Source organism: Monodon monoceros, unplaced genomic scaffold, assembly GCF_005190385.1.
Source record: "Monodon monoceros isolate NGI ecotype Baffin Bay Population unplaced genomic scaffold, NGI_Narwhal_1 Super_Scaffold_11, whole genome shotgun sequence".
Taxonomy (NCBI): Eukaryota; Metazoa; Chordata; class Mammalia; order Artiodactyla; family Monodontidae; genus Monodon; species Monodon monoceros.
The window spans coordinates 133,270,211-133,290,223 of NW_021703767.1; the positions used below are offsets into that span (position 1 = coordinate 133,270,211).

The 20,013-nt window shown below is 41.7% G+C and overlaps 1 protein-coding gene across 1 annotated transcript in view; it reads right to left on the bottom strand.

Annotated features, from left to right (window-relative positions):
• RFTN1 (raftlin, lipid raft linker 1) overlaps window positions 1-20,013 on the bottom strand; it is a 206,844-nt gene that overhangs the window by 111,458 nt on the left and 75,373 nt on the right. The window contains exon 3 of the mRNA XM_029214175.1: window positions 15,347-15,533. Within this exon, the coding sequence (XP_029070008.1) occupies window positions 15,347-15,533 (187 nt within the window). The remainder of the gene's footprint in view (window positions 1-15,346; window positions 15,534-20,013) is intronic.

Consider the following 20,013-nt stretch of genomic DNA (forward strand, 5'->3'; position numbering starts at 1 on the left):
AACTGAGGACAGTCTCAGAGACCTCTGGGACAACATTAAACACACTAACATTTGAATTATAGGGGTTCCAGAAAAAGAAGAGAAAAAGAAAGGGACTGAGAAAATATTTGAAGAGATTATAGTTGAAACTTCCCTAATATGGGAAAGGAAATAGTTAATCAAGTCCAGGAAGCACAGAGAGTCCCAAACAGGATAAATCCAAGGAGAAATATGCCAAGACACATATTAATCAAACTGTCAAAAATTAAATACAAAGAAAACATATTAAAAGCAGCAAGGGAAAAACAACAAATAACACACAAGGGAATCCCCATAAGGTTAACAGCTGATCTGTCAGCAGAAACTCTGCAAGCCAGAAGGAACTGGCAGGACATATTTAAAGTGATGAAGAAGAAAACCCTGCAACCAAGATTATTCTATCCAGCAAGGATCTCATTCAGATTTGATGGAGAAATTAAAACCTTTACAGACAAGCAAAAGCTGAGAGAGTTCAGCACCACCAAACCAGCTTTACAACAAACGCTAAAGGAACTTCTCTAGACAAGAAACACAAGAGAAGGAAAAGACCTACAATAACGAACCAAAAACAATTTAGAAAATGGGAATAGGAACATACATATCAATAATTACCTTAAATGTAAATGGACTAAATGCTACAACCAAAAGACACAGATTGGCTGAATGGATACAAAAACAAGACCCATATATATGCTGTCTACAAGAGACGCACTTCAGACCTAGAGACACATACAGACTGAAAGTAAGGGGATGGAAAAAGATATTCCATGCAAATGGAAACCAAAAGAAAGCTGGAGTAGCAATTCTCATATCAGACAAAATAGACTTTAAAATAAAGACTATTAGAAGAGACAAAGAAGGACACTACATATGATCAAGGGATTGATCCAAGAAGAAGATATAACAATTGTAAATATTTATGTACCCAAGATAGGAGCACCTCAATACATAAGGCAAATACTAACAGCCATAAAAGGGGAAATCAATAGTAACACATTCATAGTAGGGGACTTTAACACCCCACTTTCACCCATGGACAGATCATCCAAAATGAAAATAAATAGGGAAACACAAGATTTAAATGATACTTTAAACAAGATGGACTTAATTGATATTTATAGGACATTCCATCCAAAAACAATAGAATACACATTTTTCTCAAGTGCTCATGGAACATTCTCCAGGACAGATCATATCTTGGGTCACAAATCAAGCCTTGGTAAATTTAAGAAAATTGAAATTGTATCAAGTACCTTTTCTGACAACAACACTATGAGACTAGATATCAATTACAGGAAAAGATCTGTAAAAAATACAAAGACATGGAGGCTAAACAATACACTACTTAATAATGAAGTGATCACTGAAGAAAACAAAGACAAAATAAAAAAATACCTAGAAACTAATGACAATGGAGACACGACGACCCAAAACTTATGGGATGGAGCAAAAGCCATTCTAAGAGGGAAGTTTTTAGCAGTGCATTCCTACCTTGAGAAACAGGAAACATCTCGAATAAACAACCTAACCTTGAACCTAAAGCAATTAGAGAAAGAAGAACAAAAAACCCCCAAAGTTAGCAGAAGGAAAGAAATCATAAAGATCAGATCAGAAATAAATGAAAAAGAAATGAAGGAAACAATAGCAAAGATCAATAAAACTAAAAGCTGGTTCTTTGAGAAGATAAACAAAATTGATAAACCATTAGCCAGACTCATCAAGAAAACAAGGGAGAAGACTCAAATCAATAGAATTAGAAATGAAAAAGGAGAAGTAACACCTGACAATGCAGAAATACAAAAGATCATGAGACGTTACTACAAGCAACTCTATGCCAATAAAATGGACAACCTGGAAGAAATGGACAAATTCTTAGAAATGCACAACCTGCCAAGACTGAATCAGGAAGAAATAGAAAATATGAACAGACGAATCACAAGCACTGAAATTGAAACTGTGATTAAAAATCTTCCAACAAACAAAAGCCCAGGACCAGATGCCTTCACAGGCGAATTCTATCAAACATTTAGAGAAGAGCTAACACCTATCCTTCTCAAACTCTTCCAAAATATAGCAGAGGAAGGAACACTCCCAAACTCATTCTACAAGGCCACCATCACCCTGATACCAAAACCAGACAAGGATGTCACAAAGAAAGAAAACTGCAGGCCAATATCACTGATGAACATAGATGCAAAAATCCTCAACAAAATACTAGCAAACAGAATCCAACACCACATTAAAAGGATCATACACCATGATCAAGTGGGGTTTATTCCAGGAATGCAAGGATTCTTCAATATATGCAAATCAATCAACGTGATAAACCATTTTAACAAATTGAAGGAGAAAAACCATATGATCATCTCAATAGATGCAGAGAAAGCTTTCGACAAAATTCAACACCCATTTATGATAAAAACCCTGCAGAAAGTAGGCATAGAGGGAACTTAGCTCAACATAATAAAGGCCATATATGACAAACCCACAGCCAACATCATTCTCAATGGTGAAAAACTGAAACCATTTCCACTAAGATCAGGAACAAGACAAGGTTGCCCACTCTCACCACTCTTATTCAACATAGTTTTGGAAGTTTTAGCTACAGCAATCAGAGAAGAAAAGGAAATAAAAGGAATCCAAATCAGAAAAGAAGAAGTAAAGTTGTCACTGTTTGCAGATGACATGATATTATACATAGAGAATCCTAAAGATGCTACCAGAAAACTACTAGAGCTAATCAATGAATTTGGTAAAGTAGCAGGATACAAAATTAATGCACAGAAATCTCTGGCATTGCTATACACTAATGATGGAAAATCTGAAAGTGAACTCAAGAAAACACTCCCATTTACCATTGCAACAAAAAGAATAAAATATCTAGGAATAAACCTACCTAAGGAGATGAAAGACCTGTATGCAGAAAATTATAAGACACTGATGAAAGAAATTAAAGATGATACAAATAGATGGAGAGATATACCATGTTCTTGGATGGGAAGAATCAACACTGTGAAAATGACTATACTACCCAAAGCAATCTACAGATTCAATGCAATCCCTATCAAACTACCACTGGCATTTTTCACAGAACTAGAACAAAAAATTTCACAATTTGTATGGAAACACAAAAGACCCCGAATAGCCAAAGCAGTCTTGAGAACGAAAAACGGAGCTGTAGGAATCAGGATCCCTGACTTCAGACTATACTACAAAGCTACAGTAATCAAGACAGTATGGTACAGGCACAAAAACAGAAAGACAGATCAATGGAACAGGATAGAAAGCCCAGAGATAAACCCACGCACATATGGTCACCTTACCTTTGATAAAGGAGGCAAGAATATACAGTGGAGAAAGGATACCCTCTTCAATAAGTGGTGCTGGGAAAACTGGACAGGTACATGTAAAAGTATGAGATTAGATCACTCCCTAAAACCACACACAAAAATAAGCTCAAAATGGATTAAAGACCTAAATGTAAGGCCAGAAAGTATCAAACTCTTAGAGGAAAACATAGGCAGAACACTCCATGACATAAATCACAGCAAGATCCTTTTTGACCCGCCTCCTAGAGAAATGGAAATAAAAACAAAAATAAACAAATGGGACCCAATGAAACTTCAAAGCTTTTGCATAGCAAAGGAAACCATAAACAAGACCAAAAGATAACCCTCAGAATGGGAGAAAATATTTGCAAATGAAGCAACTGACAAAGGATTTATCTCCAAAATTTATAAGCAGCTCATGCAGCTCAATAACAAAAAAACAAACAACCCAATCCAAACATGGGCAGAAGACCTAAATAGACATTTCTCCAAAGAAGATATACAGACTGCCAACAGACACATGAAAGAATGCTGAACATCATTAATCATTAGAGAAATGCAAATCAAAACTACAATGAGATATCATCTCACACCAGTCAGAATGGCCATCATCAAAAAATCTAGAAACAATAAATGCTGGAGAGGGTGTGTTGAAAAGGGAACACTCTTGCACTGCTGGTGGGAATGTGAATTGGTACAGCCACTACGGAGAACAGTACGGAGGTTCCTTAAAAAACTACAAATAGTATTACCATATAACCCAGCAATCCCACGACTGGGCATATACCCTGAGAAAACCATAATTCAAAAACAGTCATGTACCAAAATGTTCATTGCAGCTCTATTTAGAGTAGCCCGGAGATGGAAACAACCTAAGTGTCCATCATCGGATGAATGGATAAAGAAGAAGTGGCATATATATACAATGGAATATTACTCAGCCATATAAAGAAACGAAATAGAGCTATTTGTAATGAGGTGGATGGACCTAGAGTCTGTCATACAGAGTGAAGTAAGTCAGAAAGAGAAAGATAAATGCCGTATACTAACACATATATACTGAATTTAAGAAAGTAAAAACTGTCATGAAGAACCTAGGGTTAAGACAGGAATAAAGACACAGGCCTACTAGAGAATGGACTTGAGGATATGGGGAGGGGGAAGGGTAAGCTGTGACAAAGCGAGAGAGTGGTATGGACTTATATACACTACCAAACGTAAGGTAGATAGCTAGTGGGAAGCAGCCGCATAGCACAGGGAGATCAGCTCGGTGCTTTGTGACCATCTAGAGGGGTGGGATAGGGACGGTGGGAGGGAGGGAGACGCAAGAGGGAAGACATATGGGAACATATGTATATGTATAACTGATTCACTTTGTTATAAAGCAGAAACTAACACACCATTGTAAAGCAATTATACTCCAATAAAGATGTAAAAAAAAAGAATACACAAAGAAGACCTAATACACATAGTATTTGAAAATGATCAAAAATGATAATATATGGGACCTATATTCAGCTCATGTGCCTTATTATAGCTATTTTAGTTGTTTATGGTCTGTGTTCTTTTTAATTAGTGTCTATCCTATGTCAGTTGTTAACAATTCTGCATGTCATCTGGCAATGAGAGATACCTTTTGTTTTCAAAACTGACAACTTGAACATTTGTTTAATGGAAAAGATACAGTGAACGATCAACATTATATATTTTTTACAAATCAAACAATAAGTGTATTTGATTTGCAGTGTTGTGTTAGTTTCGGGTGTGCAGCAAAGTGATTCAGTTATTTCAGATTCTTTTCCATTATAGACTATTACAAGATATTGAATATAGTTCCCTGTGCCATAAATATATATATATATATATATATATATATATATATATATATATATATGAAGGAGAGAAGTGGATGGGGGCTCAAATGAAGCAAGACTGGCCATGAACTGACAGTTGCTGAAGCTGGGTGATAGGTAGGGGGGTTTCATTATATTATTCTGCCTGCTTATTTTTATGTTTGAAATTCTCATAATAAAATAAATACTAAAACATAAAAAAACAGAATGTATATCTATGTGTAACTGAATCACTTTGCTGTACAGCAGAAATTAATAAAATATAATAAATCAACTATACTTCAATAAAATAATTTTTTTTCAAAAAAGAAGTGCCTGCAAACATATAAATGTTCTTCACAAGAAAAATGGGCTTTTTGTTCCCCTTTTGTTAAGATCCAGGTTGCCTGACAGAGCAATTTCGGGGACTTAAACTATAGAAGTCGAGGATGAAAATTTCAAGTTGTTATAAATCCCCCCAGAGCACAGATTGTACTCACCTCATTCTCTCTTACAAGGGTCACTACCTTAGAAGACACAGACACCTAGTACATTTTGATTTTAGGGAACAGAGGGAAATAGTACACTAATGGCCTTAGAACCATCATTTGCATACAACTGTTCAGTGCAGAAACTGACAAGGCCCAGTTAGCCTGCTGAATGGAGCCATTTGGGGGGCTCCAGCTGGTTTGCAGTGGCAGCCCTATGTCCTGAAACCAGCTTGGGGGTAACCAGGCCTGTGGTCCCATAGCCTTGCTATGGGGACCCTTGATACTGCGAAGCCCAGAGGATTGTGGAAATTCTCTGAGGACCCTTCCATAAGCTCCGGGTCCCTGAGCTGAAAGATGGTGTATTTCTGAGCCATGAGCCTCAAGATGGAATGTAAGTCCCATCCCCACCACACCCTCCCACTCACCTGCCCCACACTTCAGTACTGAGAAGTCATTAGTAACTACTTCAGTCTAATTTTCTTAGGAAATAAAATGGAAGCAAGGAATAACAGAAGATAATAGTACCTTTTAGCTATAAAATAGAGGAAGTCTAAAACCTTGGCTGAACGCATAATAATGTTTTCAACAAATATTAACGGCAAACAACAACCATCATGAGGACATAGTGAGACAAAATTATAACACTTAACACACACAGAAATGAAGCAAAAGTGCTCTCAGGCCCTCAGAAACAGGTGCTGTATGAATAGGAGTTACTAATTTGGTTTTTAAAGTCTTTGTAGCCATTTTAAGTTCCATCCTGTGGTCACCGAATAGGAAGCAAATGAAATGATGTACTCCACTAAATCACATTACAGCATTTACCTCTTTGTAAAATGGTTCCATCTTTCAACCATTTAAAAAATTATAGAAAACAGCTAGATAGATCATAGAGATAATCATTACATCAAGATCTCAAGAATGCCACAATCACTAACAATGTACTTATATGGATCTGGAAGTTATTTCTCACCTGCCGCTGCATTCATAGCTAAAAATGCAAAATTGATTGAGTACTAGTCGTTTCCAGGCCCCAACACTGGTCATGCCCACTGCATCTTTCTTAGCTTGAGAAACAGACACAATCTAAGTTACCTCTGATTGACAAAGAAGAGTAAAGACAAAACAGACTTTGCCAGGAAGACAATGTGAGTTCCTAAATCTAATATGGAATAGGCGTGCAAATACAAAAATCTAACAAATAAAATTGTGTGCAACCAAATGACCTATATTGTGTGCACATGGCCCTCATAACAGTAAGTGTCCCTATAACACACCTGCAATGTCACATAATAAACCTTCCTAGAGTCCATTTTAATTTAAAGATTGTGGGAGGAGAGGGCTATTATTTACTTTATTTTGAAACAAATACAGACATGTCATGGTACCGTAGTATTTGCGCAGGTTTTAAGATCAAGAGGAAATTTCAAAGAACTGTAGTGTTTGTGCTGCTGCGTTATGGATATGTGCTTGCTGTTCTCGGCCATTCCAAACGACTTCTGAGAAAGACTGAAAATCACTAGTATGTTAATTCTCTCTCTCAGAGGAGGCAAAAAAATAAATAAAATATAAAATGTGGGGAAAGACACAGGCAATCGAGGACAGCTATCAAACAGGGGAGGGAAATGAGGTCTCACACGAACCACGCACGGCTTTCCTGTTCTCTCCACTGGGATAAAGACCGACACTTGGAGAGACAGAAGAATAGGTAGGCAAGCCATTTAGGGGTGTGGATGGGAAAAAACTCTCTTTCCCCAAGAGAATGTGGCTTTACACCGGCATATTAGATTAGAAAGTGCAAACACAATAATTAACAGTGAATCCTGAAACTTCAACACGCCAGAAAAGAGTGTCACTCAGGAGTGAGACCTGGAAAATAGGGATACATTAAGGTAATATTCAGTGAGGCTGGACAGCTCTGCAGGGGGCGGGCGGCAGCCCTGGAAAGCTAATCAAGTTCTCCCGACACCTCGGGAAGCTTGAGAAACCTGAAGAAGGATGCTCCCACGCCAGCAGCTAGGGGCAGCCGTGGGCAAAGAGCGGGGCCCTTCCCAAATCCGAAACCCAAACAACAACCTCCACGCTAAACAAACACCTTTATTCCCCGCCTGATTTAAGAAAAGCAGTTTGAGTCCTCCTTCCTCAGTTTCTGCTCTCTGGGAATAAACCAGCTGCTGTGGTTTTTCCACCACAATAACACATGTCAATCACCGCTAGGCCCAGCGTTACTTTTCCTCCCCACGTGTGATTCCAACAATCAGATGCCCCAGGCTGAAGCCCAGCCTCGCGTGTGAGCGTTTTCTAGGGCACATCCCAGAAGGTGCCCCCAGCCCCTGTGTATTTCATTTAATTATGAAACCTCTTTCTAGAAGCCCCATAATTCTCCCAAGAGTCAAAGTAATTGGTAGAAATTAGACATGAAGAGACACAAGGCCTCTTAAAGAGGACACTTTCGACTATAATTTTTAAAAGAATTTTCTGTTCAGTTCCAATATAATTTTGTACTTTCCCAATTCTGCCCTTTTCAAATGCCAGAGAAAAGGTTCATGTCATCTCGTGGGCTATAAAAAAAAAGCCAATCGTTGGGCTGCATCCCGCAGGCCTACAAGGCCTGCACTTGCCCGGCTTTAAGACCTTAAGACCGAAGAAAGAGCCCTGAGTCACCAACAGAGACATCAGTGGTTTCACGGATGGGGGAGCTTACACGTCTGAAGCAAGGTCTTGGAGGGACACCCTACCTTGTGTGGCGAAAGGCAGACATAACCTGAAGGCAGGCTTCACGCCCAGCGAGAGGGGAGGTTACTAGTTATAGGGGGATTACCTCAGGCTGCCTCACCAGTTACCAGGGAAACCAGCAGAGGGGCACCCCCTTATTGTCCCTTGATAAGAACCACCACTAGCTGGGGTCTGGGGCAAGTACTTAAGAAGGTCACTCCTGTGAGTAGGGTATAGGTGAAGCAGGTACTGGTCAAGCAGGTACTGGTCAAGCAGGGGATGTACAGAGAGCGAGAGAACAGCCATCTTTATTGGCCTGACCATACAGCAAGGTAATGCATTTGTACTCCACTTAAGGTCCACAAAGATTTCCCTTCCTTTGAAGGCCTTCCTTTGGATGGTTTTTAAAAAGAAAAAAAAAAAAAAAAAAGAGTGAAAAATAATGTACGTTACTCTTGTGGCAAATCACTGCTATTTGGCAATGAAAGGATCTTATGTGTATGTGTGTGTGTGTGTGTGTGTGTGTGTGTGTGTGTGTGTGTTCCATTACTTGGGGTCCATGCTGCTGTGTGGCTACATTAACAAGATGCACTTTTGGTACTGGTTAGATATGTAAACCAAAGACAAATCCATCTTTCAATGGATTTATGGTCGTTTAGTGGAAGATGGTAGCAAAATTCCACGGCACGGTTTTATTCCACTCAATTCAGGAAAATTCTATTGATCCACTACTCAGCACCTGGCCCTCTAAGTAAGTAATGGGAATCCAAAGACGAAAGAAGATTTAGCAAGGGGGAGGGGAGGTGGGCAGACATACGGAAAACAGTAACAAGAGAGCCAGAAGTCTGATGACTGCTGTGTGTGAAAGGAGAACAGGGTGGGTGATGAACTCCCCCAAGGCAAGCACCACACAGAAATCTTAAAGGTTACAAGATGGCAGCCAGTAGGGTGGGTCAGGGATACACAATGTTATTTTGAAAAAGCGAGGCAATGGTTAAAAAAGAGAAGTTTTCACATAAAAATCCAGATTTCTGGCTTTTCTTAAAAAAAGTACAAGATCTGGCAACACTTGGCAACAACGGAGCAGAGATAGGTAGGCATGGGCTCTCCAATACCCGAGAGTCCTCACTCAAGGAGCCTGGCCCCTGTAGGCATCTGCGTTGTAAGCCCCTGTCTTAGGACAAAGGTAGAGTCGTCAAGGTTTCAGAATCCTACCCTAAGAAGGGAAACACGGGGGAAAGCTGAACTCTGAGATTTGCTTTCCTAGAAATAAAACAGCAAAAAGCCAACAGAATTGTCTGTCTCTGCATCACTTGACACTGATCAGCCAGTTGACTCAGTTAAGCCTCTGTGCTGCTCGTAAGCACTTGTGAGAACAGCTTGCTGGTGCAGTCGGAGAGGAAAACCTTCTCAGGCTCCAAGCATATGGTCCGTTTGGAAGACAGCAACTCAGCACAGCTCTCAGCAGGCCACTGCATCCCTCCTAAGGATCACTGGAAGCATCTGGTACAGAAAAAGGACCACAGCAGCTGGGGCTCGGTCAGCAGCACAGAAGCGTGCTGGTCCTCATGGGCTCACCCCGGCCTCACATGGCTTTCCACAGCCTCCCCCAGCTCGGCCTTCTCTCCTGGCCCCCGGCTCCCCGGGGGACACCTCCCAGGGGCATGTGCCACCAGCAACGGCCAAAACACGATGCGACCAAACTGATGCCATTCATCTCCTCCTGCGGTGGATGCTTTCCATCTTCCACCCAGGTCCCTCCCATCCCCCATCCCGGTTCTGTGTGTCCCCCCAGCTTCTGCGTGATTTGCAGTCATCTTTGGCTATTGGAGCTGCTTCACCTGGATGTGCCCCAGACCTGGAAGTGTGCGGGGAAGCTCACGGCCAACAGCTCCTGGATGCAGGAGTGTGAGAACCAGATCCCCAGCCTCAGGGTGGACTCACTGCTCCCCAGAGGACCAGCCACCCTTGCTGGCTACCTCCCCTCCCCTGCCCCACGACCCTGATCCTGATTCCTCCTGGGAGCACTTCCTTAATAATCACTTGCATGTGAAACCTCCTCTGGGGTCTGCGCCTGGGAAAACCCCACCCAGACACATCCCCTCCCCTCCCCATCCCTGTCCCCTCCAGTTACCCCTCCCAGGCCCTCGGAGTCCAAAGCTCACTTAGACTTCGATTCTCCCTCTTCCTCCATGCTGTCTCTTTCTAGCTACACATTAAATCCAATATTTCCTCCTATGGGACACATACCCTCACCTTCTCACTACAACCGGCTTTAGCTACCCATCACCTCCCACCATGACAGGTGCCATGTTTTCTCAGCTTCCGTTTTCTTCCCCTCTTAGGCTTTTGGAAACTCAGCACTTCCAGTGGTTGTTCCTCTAAAACAAAACAAAAATATTGCAGTGGTTCCCCACTGACTTCAGGATAAAGTTCAAACTCCTTAGCCCAGCCATCAGAGGCCTCGTGACCCAGGCCCTCACCCTTCTCATGCCTTTTCTCCCCGTTTCCCTCTGGGCCTCACGCTCCAGTCACCCCACATCATCCGTGGTCTGCTTTTCCAGGCTCCAGGCTCCCCTGGGCCGGTCCCCCTGCCTGGGAGGCCCTTCCCACCCCTGGTGCCCCTGTTCAAATCTACCCATCAGTCCAGACCCAGAGCACATGGGAGTCACGGAGCCTCCTTTTCTGAAGCCCCCCATTAACACATTCCAGGTGAGAGACAAAAACCAAGACCCATAGATGAAGCTGGGCATTCACATAATTTGCATATAGACTTTACATCTTCCTAGCAGATAAGTTTCCTGAGAGCTGGGAGCTCTTTAGAGTGATCTTTGCTCATTTATCTTAGAAAAATCTAACTGAAAGGGCGGAAACGTTTACCACTTAAAACGGTGCTAGCTATTCTAGTCTCAGGCAGATGTGTTCCAGAATGGATGTGAGACAGCGGCGGGCGGGGCGGGGGGAGGGGGAGATCCTCTTCTCTCTCTCTCTTAGTTCCCACAGACGCCTCTCTGGATGCAAGCATCTCACCACCCTAGGTGTGATTCTAATGAACACTCACTCTAAACCCAAACCGACTTATTCCCCACGGGGCTCATTGTTGGAAACACCAATCTGATCTAGTCCTGAAGGAAAGCCTGCATCATAGGGTAGAGAGATGCTACAGGATTACATTTCACGGGCAATTAAAGGGATTTTCAAGGGCAGCTTTGATTATATGCGTTTTTCACCCTCCACCAGGGTTTCAGAATCCCACCCCCTGCATTAGCTGCAGGTCCTCTGTGTGCCCCACTCCCTGACCCTAAGCCAAAAGGTACCTGATGAATGTCGACAGAGGGCACAAATGTCCTGCTGCCCTGTTCCATATAAGGCATTATTCCGGGGGACCTGGACCCAAATGGCTTCAACCCATTAGTGATGAAAAAACACATCAATGACACCCTGAACTAGCTCTGTGTGTGAACAACGACAGTTTGTAACAGCCGAAAAATAGAGCAGCACAATGCATTTCTGTACTTATGTCTGCAACCATAAAGCGACCTAGAATTAAACCCACACTCACGAAACATCAGAGTGACATTTTAATAACTGACTTCTCTTAGCCATCAAGTTTTAAGATCTTTGGCAACTCGTTCTAAGGAAAACTGCCCAAAGAAAATGAAGCACAACTTAAATGTACTTAGAAATCAGGGTGAATGCAACTACATTGTCTGTTGCAAATCACTCTGTGTTCCTAAGAAAGACCTGAGAGAAGGAAGTACAATCGCCCTTTTACTTACCAAATATCTCATATTCGGCTATTCATTCTTGAGTCGGTTTTCAAAGCCACTGACTGACTCAATTGAACACACTTAGGATCAAGAAAAACTGACTCAGATGTGTGGTTTGGCCTGCCATCTTAAAATGGAATGGCAGTTATCAAAATTTTCAGAAGAAAGGATCGGGCAATTTTTCATGGATTGAAGTGAAATTTATCAAACTGGCAGAGGCCTCAGAGGAACATTACTGCACTGTGCTTTGGGAATAACTGGTGATACAGTTAGACTGTCCATGATGCTCTCAAATTACTCAAAATTCACTAGAAAACATTTCATTGTGAGACTTGAATAAACTCTTCTCACTTCAGACATATTACTCCTACGCCTAGCCGAAAGAAATGTTTCCTCCTGAAACATTTCCCTAGTTTTTCTTTCCAGCAGGAGGTGACTTCTCCTTTTTCCAAACTCCCATGGTGTGAGGGATGTCTTATTTTCTCAGGTAAACTGCAGGTACCTGGAAGGCAGGTTCCACGGGCAGTTGAATCTTGCACCTGCACCCTCTCCTTTCCCACCAAGTAGAGTCCCTAGCACGATACCTTACGAAGAGCACAAGCTAAATGTCTGCAAATGACTCAATGAGTGAGTGAGTGAATGCAAGCTTGTAAGGTTCTGGGTTTTTTTTTTCCTGCTCTTACTGCAGAGCCCAAAGGCTAATTATTTGCTACAAACTTTACGTTCACCTTTCAAACACATTAAGGTTGATATCCAAGTTTCAAGTAGTCATTCCATGATGATTCTTGCTAATGAACTTGATTTAAACTGATAGTAATCTAAAAAGTTTATGTACAGCTCTTTCAATATTGTCTACTTGGACAATATTAACCAAGGCATTTACCTCCTCTTTGAGAGCTAATCATTTCATTTATCAGCATCTATAGCTGTCAGAACTTTGGCAGACTTGGTGAAAAATACCATCAACTGCTCATATTAAAAATTAATCACACAAGATTTCCTTTGTTTCATTTTTTACTACTTAAACCCTACTGGACTTCCCTGGTGGTGCAGTGGTTAAGAATTCACCTGCCAATGCAGGGGACACGGGTTCAAGCCCTGGTCCAGGAAGATCCCACATGCCGTGGAGCAACTAAGCCTGTGCGCCACAACTACTGAGCCTGCGCTCTAGAGCCCACGATCCACAACTCCTGAAGCCCAGGCGCGTAGAGCCGGTGCTCCGCAACAAAGAGAAGCCACTGCAATGGGAAGCCCGTGCACCACAACGAAGAGTAGTCCCCGCTCGCTGCAACTAGAGAAAGCCTGCGTACGGCAACGAAGACCCGACGCAGCCAAAAATAAATTAAAAGACCAGGTAGTGAGCTTCTAAAGGCTGCCTTATGAACATCAGATTAAAATCAATACTTAAAAAAAACAAACACACAACTCCCTACTGATACAGAAAATGTTCTGCTGGGTTTTGTTTGTTTATTTTTCATAGCATGGGGTCTTTCCCTCATGATGCAAAAACATACACTTACTGCATTTGCTAGGGGAGAAAATGCCTGAACTTTAAAATTGTATAACACAATACTAAACAGAAGTGGGGGAAATTCTGTTGGTCATTTTTGTCATGAGAATGGTAAATTACCACTCATTACCATACTTGGCAAATTACCAAGCTTTTGCAACTTCCTTTAAAAGGGTAGGGGCCAGTTTCAAAGATCTGGCACCAAGTTATCCAAGCAATTCTTCCTCTGTATCTGCTTATTAAGGAGCTGGAAGGTTCATTAAAGTCATCCAGGCAGGTGGTCCAGACACTCTGGAGAGAGTGAACTCAAACTCAAGGACAATGTCATCTTCCCTTTCTTGAAAACCCTCCATGCTTCCTTCTTCTTCTTCTTTTTTTTTTTTTTTTTGCGGTACGCGGGCCTCTCACTGCTGTGGCCTCTCCCGCTGCGGAGCACAGGCTCCGGATGCGCAGGCTCAGCGGCCATGGCTCACGGGCCCAGCCGCTCCGCGGCATGTGGGATCTTCCCGGACCGGGGCACGAGCCCGTGTCCCCTGCATCGACAGGCGGACTCTCAACCACTGCACCACCAGGGAAGCCCCTCTACTCTCTTTTTAAAATATAGCACATGTTGTCATTTCTCCCACGATAACTGGCCAAAAGACAGATCTGATTTCCTTTGCCAGGCTTTCAATTTTTATTTTTACAAGAGCAGCAGAAACATAATGTGCTTTCTATCCCACCTCCATTGTTTTTATTTATTTATTTATCCATTCATTTATTTTTATTGTATAGTTGATTTACAATGTACTAGTTTCAGGTGTACAGCAAAGTGATTCAGATTTATATACATTTATATATATATATATATACTCGTACAGATTCTTTTCCCTTATAGGTTATTACAAAATATTTAGTTCCCTGTGCTATACGGTAAGTAGGTCCTTGTTGGTTATCCATTTTATACTGAAATATAGTAGTATGTATATGTTAATCCCAAGGTCCTAGTTTATCCCTCTGTGCCCCTTCATCATTTTTTTAAAAAGCATTTAAAATTAATATTGCTCTTCTCGAAAAACCAATCTCTACCTCTCTTTTCCTATGTAGACCCAATAAAAATATAAGAGTAAGCATTCTTGGGAAAGCCATATTGAAAAACATCATCTAAGCCTTGAAAATCAAAATCAAGACCAAATCAATTACAGGACTTGATTCAAGTGAATTTTGTTTTTCCTCCCAAGTGATTGACAGAAAGCATGACGGGTTCAAAATATTCAGGTATTTCTGGAGTTTGGGGGAACATACGAAGTTTGTATACAGCCTCTAACCAAACTTAGTGTGTCTTCCAGCCACGCTTTGCAGATTAACGGTAGTATACTTTCACTAGCCGCTCTCTTCTGGGGGTACAGCTCCTCAAGGAGACAGTTTTCTAGCTGAGTGTAATGCAGTAAATCGAAGGAGGAAAGGAGGTAACGTGGCTTCTCTACTTATGCCATCTGGTGTGGACAGTTGCAAGACGCTATGAAACTCTTTAGTTGTCTAATGTTTGGCCTTACCTGTCAGAGGGCAGAGGCCCTGGGAACAGATGCAAACTCCACGCACACACATCCACAAACCCTATTCCTTTCCCCTCCCTTCTTCAGTCAACACACATGAGGTACCTCATGATGCTAAGGTAACCGCCCACCCTCAGAGGCCTTACCTGTCGGCTTTCTTGATCAGGATGGCCCTGAAGATGTTCTCGAGGGGCGTCTTCTCCCGCTCATGGGTTGGCTGCACGAAGGGGTGCAGGGCCACCAGCGAGAAGCCCTGCTGGTACAGCTCCAGCAGCTGGGCGGGCAGGTCACGGAGGGAGGTCAGCCTCACGGCCGAGGCCCGTGGGAGCTCGGCTGGGAGTGGAGAGAGGGGAGGCTCATCAGAGACCCACCCAGACCGGCCACCCCACACACCCACATCCCTCTCCCCTCAGCTCAGCAGAAAATCTCCAGGTCGCCTCTCAGTCACATGAGTCTATTCCCATCTTAACTACTGTCTTCAAGGGGACCTACAAAACTGCTGGTTAATTTCCAACTCATCCGTAAGTACTGGAGACTGGATGGCTTAAAATTAGAGCCAGGGCTTCCCTGGTGGCGCAGTGGTTGAGAGTCCGCCTGCCGATGCAGGGGACACGGGTTCGTGCCCCGGTCCGGGAAGATCCCACATGCCGCGGAGTGGCTGGGCCCGTGAGCCATGGCCGCTGAGCCTGCGCGTCCGGAGCCTGTGCTCCGCAACGGGAGAGGCCACAACAGTGAGAGGCCCACGTACCGCATAAAAAAAAAAAAAAAAAAATTAGAGCCAGTTTCTCAGAGATCACACTGGAAAAGTCACTTCCAGCCCCTCAGAAAATAAAAAAGAAAGAAATGAAGAAGGAGGATCACAAGACGATGACAACTGCACACAAACGTAAAACTGCCGGGTGGCAAAAAGCAGCAGCAAAACAAAGTCCAAAGACAGACTGGAACAACATTTCTGTGCCACTTAAGACAAAAGGGTAATTTCCTTAACAGGCAAAAAACAGAAGCAAGAACAAAAACAAGAAAAATGGGCAGAATATACGAACAGGCAATTTCCTGAAAAGCATAAAAGGGTAATCAATACTTGAAAGGACACTCTAACTCAATATTAGAACTATGCAAAACAAAACAAATGTTTTCTCCCTATTGAATTATTTTAAAATTGGGGTTTAAAAAAACCTTTTTGAGAAGGGCAGACAAGATATCAGAAATCAACAGATTCAAGTGACAAGTCTTCCAGCCCAATCCCCCGCCCCTCAGGCTCTTTCCCTAGAGGCAACCAGTACTATCCATTTTCTTTTGTATATATGTTAATAATCGCTGAATCTGTGCACAAATAAGTTTATATATCTATCTCACTTTTTTTACACAAATGGTAGGATAATGTTACAACCCAGCTTTTTATCCATTTTTATCAATTAACAGTATCCTTTTCTTGGAGATCATTCCATGGCGGTACACAGAGCTCTTCCTCATTCTTTTTACAGCTGCACAAGTGTTCCACTGTGTGAAGTACCACAGATTATCCAAACTTTTGCTTTCATAAGTAATACTGCAATGAAAAACATCACTCCTACATGATTTCACATGCATTCATGTACAGTATACCTAAAAAAGTTAATTCTTAGGTGTGGAATTGCTGGGCTCAAGATAAATGCATTGTAATTTTTTTAGAGACTGCCAAATCTCCTCCACAGTGCAGTAAGGGCTTACCTTTATCAGTGAGGTACAAAGGTTATTTCTTTTCCCACGCCCTGGCTAATCTCACAACAAAAAATATGATCCCTGTGAGGTGGTAATTTATATTTCTCATTATGTAATTTGTACTTTTTCTTATTAAACATCTCATGTTTAAATGCTATTTATGTTGCCTTTTCTGTTAACTGTTCAAAACCTTTGCCTAGTTTCCTACTGGGTTATTGGTCTTTTGTCTATTGATTCGTAGGAGCTCTTTATATATTAGGAAATTCATTTCTTATTTGTAATAACAGTTGCAAATATCTTTCCCAAATTATTGTCTTTTGACTTTGCATGACACGGGTTTTGCGATGAAGAATTTTTTTTAATAAAGTTGAATTTATCAATCTTGCCTTCAATGGCTTCTGAGTTTTATGTCATAGCAGAGAGACCCAGAATATAAAACAATTCTCTTGTGATTTCCTGTAGTAATATTTCAGTTTTTGCATGTAAATCTTTGCTCCATTTGGAATTTATGCAATATGAATTCAACTTTTCCCACCCACCCCCAGTTTATCCATTTTTCCACATTGATTTGAGATGTCACCTTTATCATATATTATATTCTTAAGTATATTTAAGTCTATGACTCTGATCTATTAATCTATTCTAACAATTTTAGTTTCATATTATGTTTTAAAATCTGGTCAGGCTATTTCCTGAATCTTCCTATCTTCCTGTTTATTTTCTGAATCTTCCTGTTTCTTCTCAATTATTTGTTTTTCCAAATGGTCTTTAAAATCAGGTCATCAAATTGTCCCTCAAAAAAAAAATCTTGTTGATACTTTTATGAGATCATGTTCAAATTACAGCTAAACTGAGAGAGAATGGATTTTTTTCTTTTTAACCATTTTTTAAATTGAAGTATAGTTAATTTACGATGTTGTGTTAGTTTTAGGTGTACAGCAAAGTGATTCAGTTATACATATCTATATATGTCTGTTTTTCTTCAGATTCTTTTCCATTATAGGTTATTACAAGATATTGAATATAGTTCCCTGTGCTGTACAGTAGGTCCTTGTTGGTTATCTATTTTATATATAGTAGTGTGGATATGTTAATCCCAAACTCCTAATTTATTGCTCCCCCTCACACTATTTGATTATATTTTTAATCCACAGGAATTGGAAATTGAAGCCAAACAATATTTTACAGAAAGTTAACAACATCAACCTCCCGAGAATGGATATTTTCATCACGCTGCAAGTTTCCATCCAAGAGCATTGCATGATTTTCGTTTATTCAAGACTCTTTAGGGGTCCCCTGGGTGCATATTAAAATTTTCTTCACATAGATACTGCACACTTGTGAAGTTTATTCCTAGTTATTTTATATTTTATTGCTATTTGAATTGTTTTTTTTTTCTCCTTTTACTTCTGTGATCTCCACTGTGGGCAAGAATGTTGGAGAAACAGTCATGCTCATGGCGGCTGACAGTGGTGAACCTTTCTGGAGGGCCATGTGGTATTTTCCCTCAATCCTAAAAGTGCATTTGCACTTTGTCCAGCAACCTCACCACTGAGTTTTAGGCCTGTGGCTGGACTCCTAAATGTTTCTCAAGATATATGGGCAAAGTTATTCACTACAGGGTCATCACAACAGCAAAAACCTAGAACCAAGGACTTCTTCTTTGGAGGGCTAGCTCAACATTGGGACACCCCAATGATGAATCCTCTGAACCATTAATATGTGTTACATGAGGATGAAAATGTGCCCAAGACCCATGACTAAGTTAAGAGACAAGGTGTCTAACAGTGTTTATCGTAGGATACTTCAGTATAAAAAAATTCAAAGGATAGATAGACATGAATAAAATTTTTTTCTGGAAGAAATAACAAAAACATCAATATTGGAGAGACTGGAGTAGAGAGGTGAGGATGAGAAGGTAGTTTTTACTTTATTTTGTACTTCAATACTATTACCGTCAATACAGCAATCATTTGGGTGGAGGGTTCATGAGACATTTTAATTTTCTTCTTTACATGTGAAAAATATTTTAAATTTTAATATATTTTAAAAAACACTGTGTTACTTTAAAACAAACTTAAAAACAAAATCTAGGGGTACTTAAGAATACTCTTAACATCAGCCACTGTAGCCCTCACTTCCATACATCAGGCAAGAAATTTACAAGGAAGAAAAATCTACAGCAATGATTCATTCTAAAGCAAGTGTCCAGCATCCTGGAGAAATCGCCCTGAATAACAGTGACAGAGATAAGGCTGGTCAGGAAAGCTAGAGAGCATGCAATCTTTGCCTTGAAGAGTATGTTCTACATATGCCGCCAGATAGAAAAAAATCTTGAAGGTAAGTCTGGAAAGATCGCTGAGCCCGTCCACACTCCTAGGCACAGCAACCCGGTGGGCCAGAGGGGCAGCCTCTCCAAGCCTGCCCCACCGTCCAGCAGCAGAGGCAACACCCAAAATCCTTGGAAATGGAGACCCTTGGGCGCCACCGCAGACCTACTGAATCGGAATCAGAGCCATCTATGGCTTCACAAGCCCTCGAGGAGATTAAGAGGCTGAGAATTACCTTCTAGAGGGTTTCCTCTAGAGGAGTGCCAAAGGGCAGGGAACCTTTGGATCTAAGGCCACACACCGACCTGTGACCTGCACCCCAACTCCACACAGCCAGGACCCTGGCCATCCCTGCCGTGGCAGCCCCAGGCCCACTGCGGGGATCCGCACAGGCTTCTCCCCCAGTCTGTGTGCACCCCCAGGCCCAAGGCGGCACAGAGACTAGGGGGAGGCGAGTGGGGAGACACTGCTGCGGGGGCAACATTTAAGGAGCACCAAAAACTCAGTAACCAGTATGAATCAACATTAAATGCAATATGTTAAAAAGTGAACATGAATGCCGAAAGTCCATAATGAACAAACTATCAAAAATTTTACTAAGGACAGCATCCGTCTTATTGATTTTTCTTTTGCCTCAAGCTCGGCACAGCCCTGTTACTAATCTCCTCTTTGTAAAAGACGTTGCCTCACCCCACTGCCGGCCCAGCCCAACATCTCTTGCCCTCTTGTCCGGGGCCCTGCGAATGACAGGAGTGGGCCTGTATGTAGGCTGCTCCAGGGGA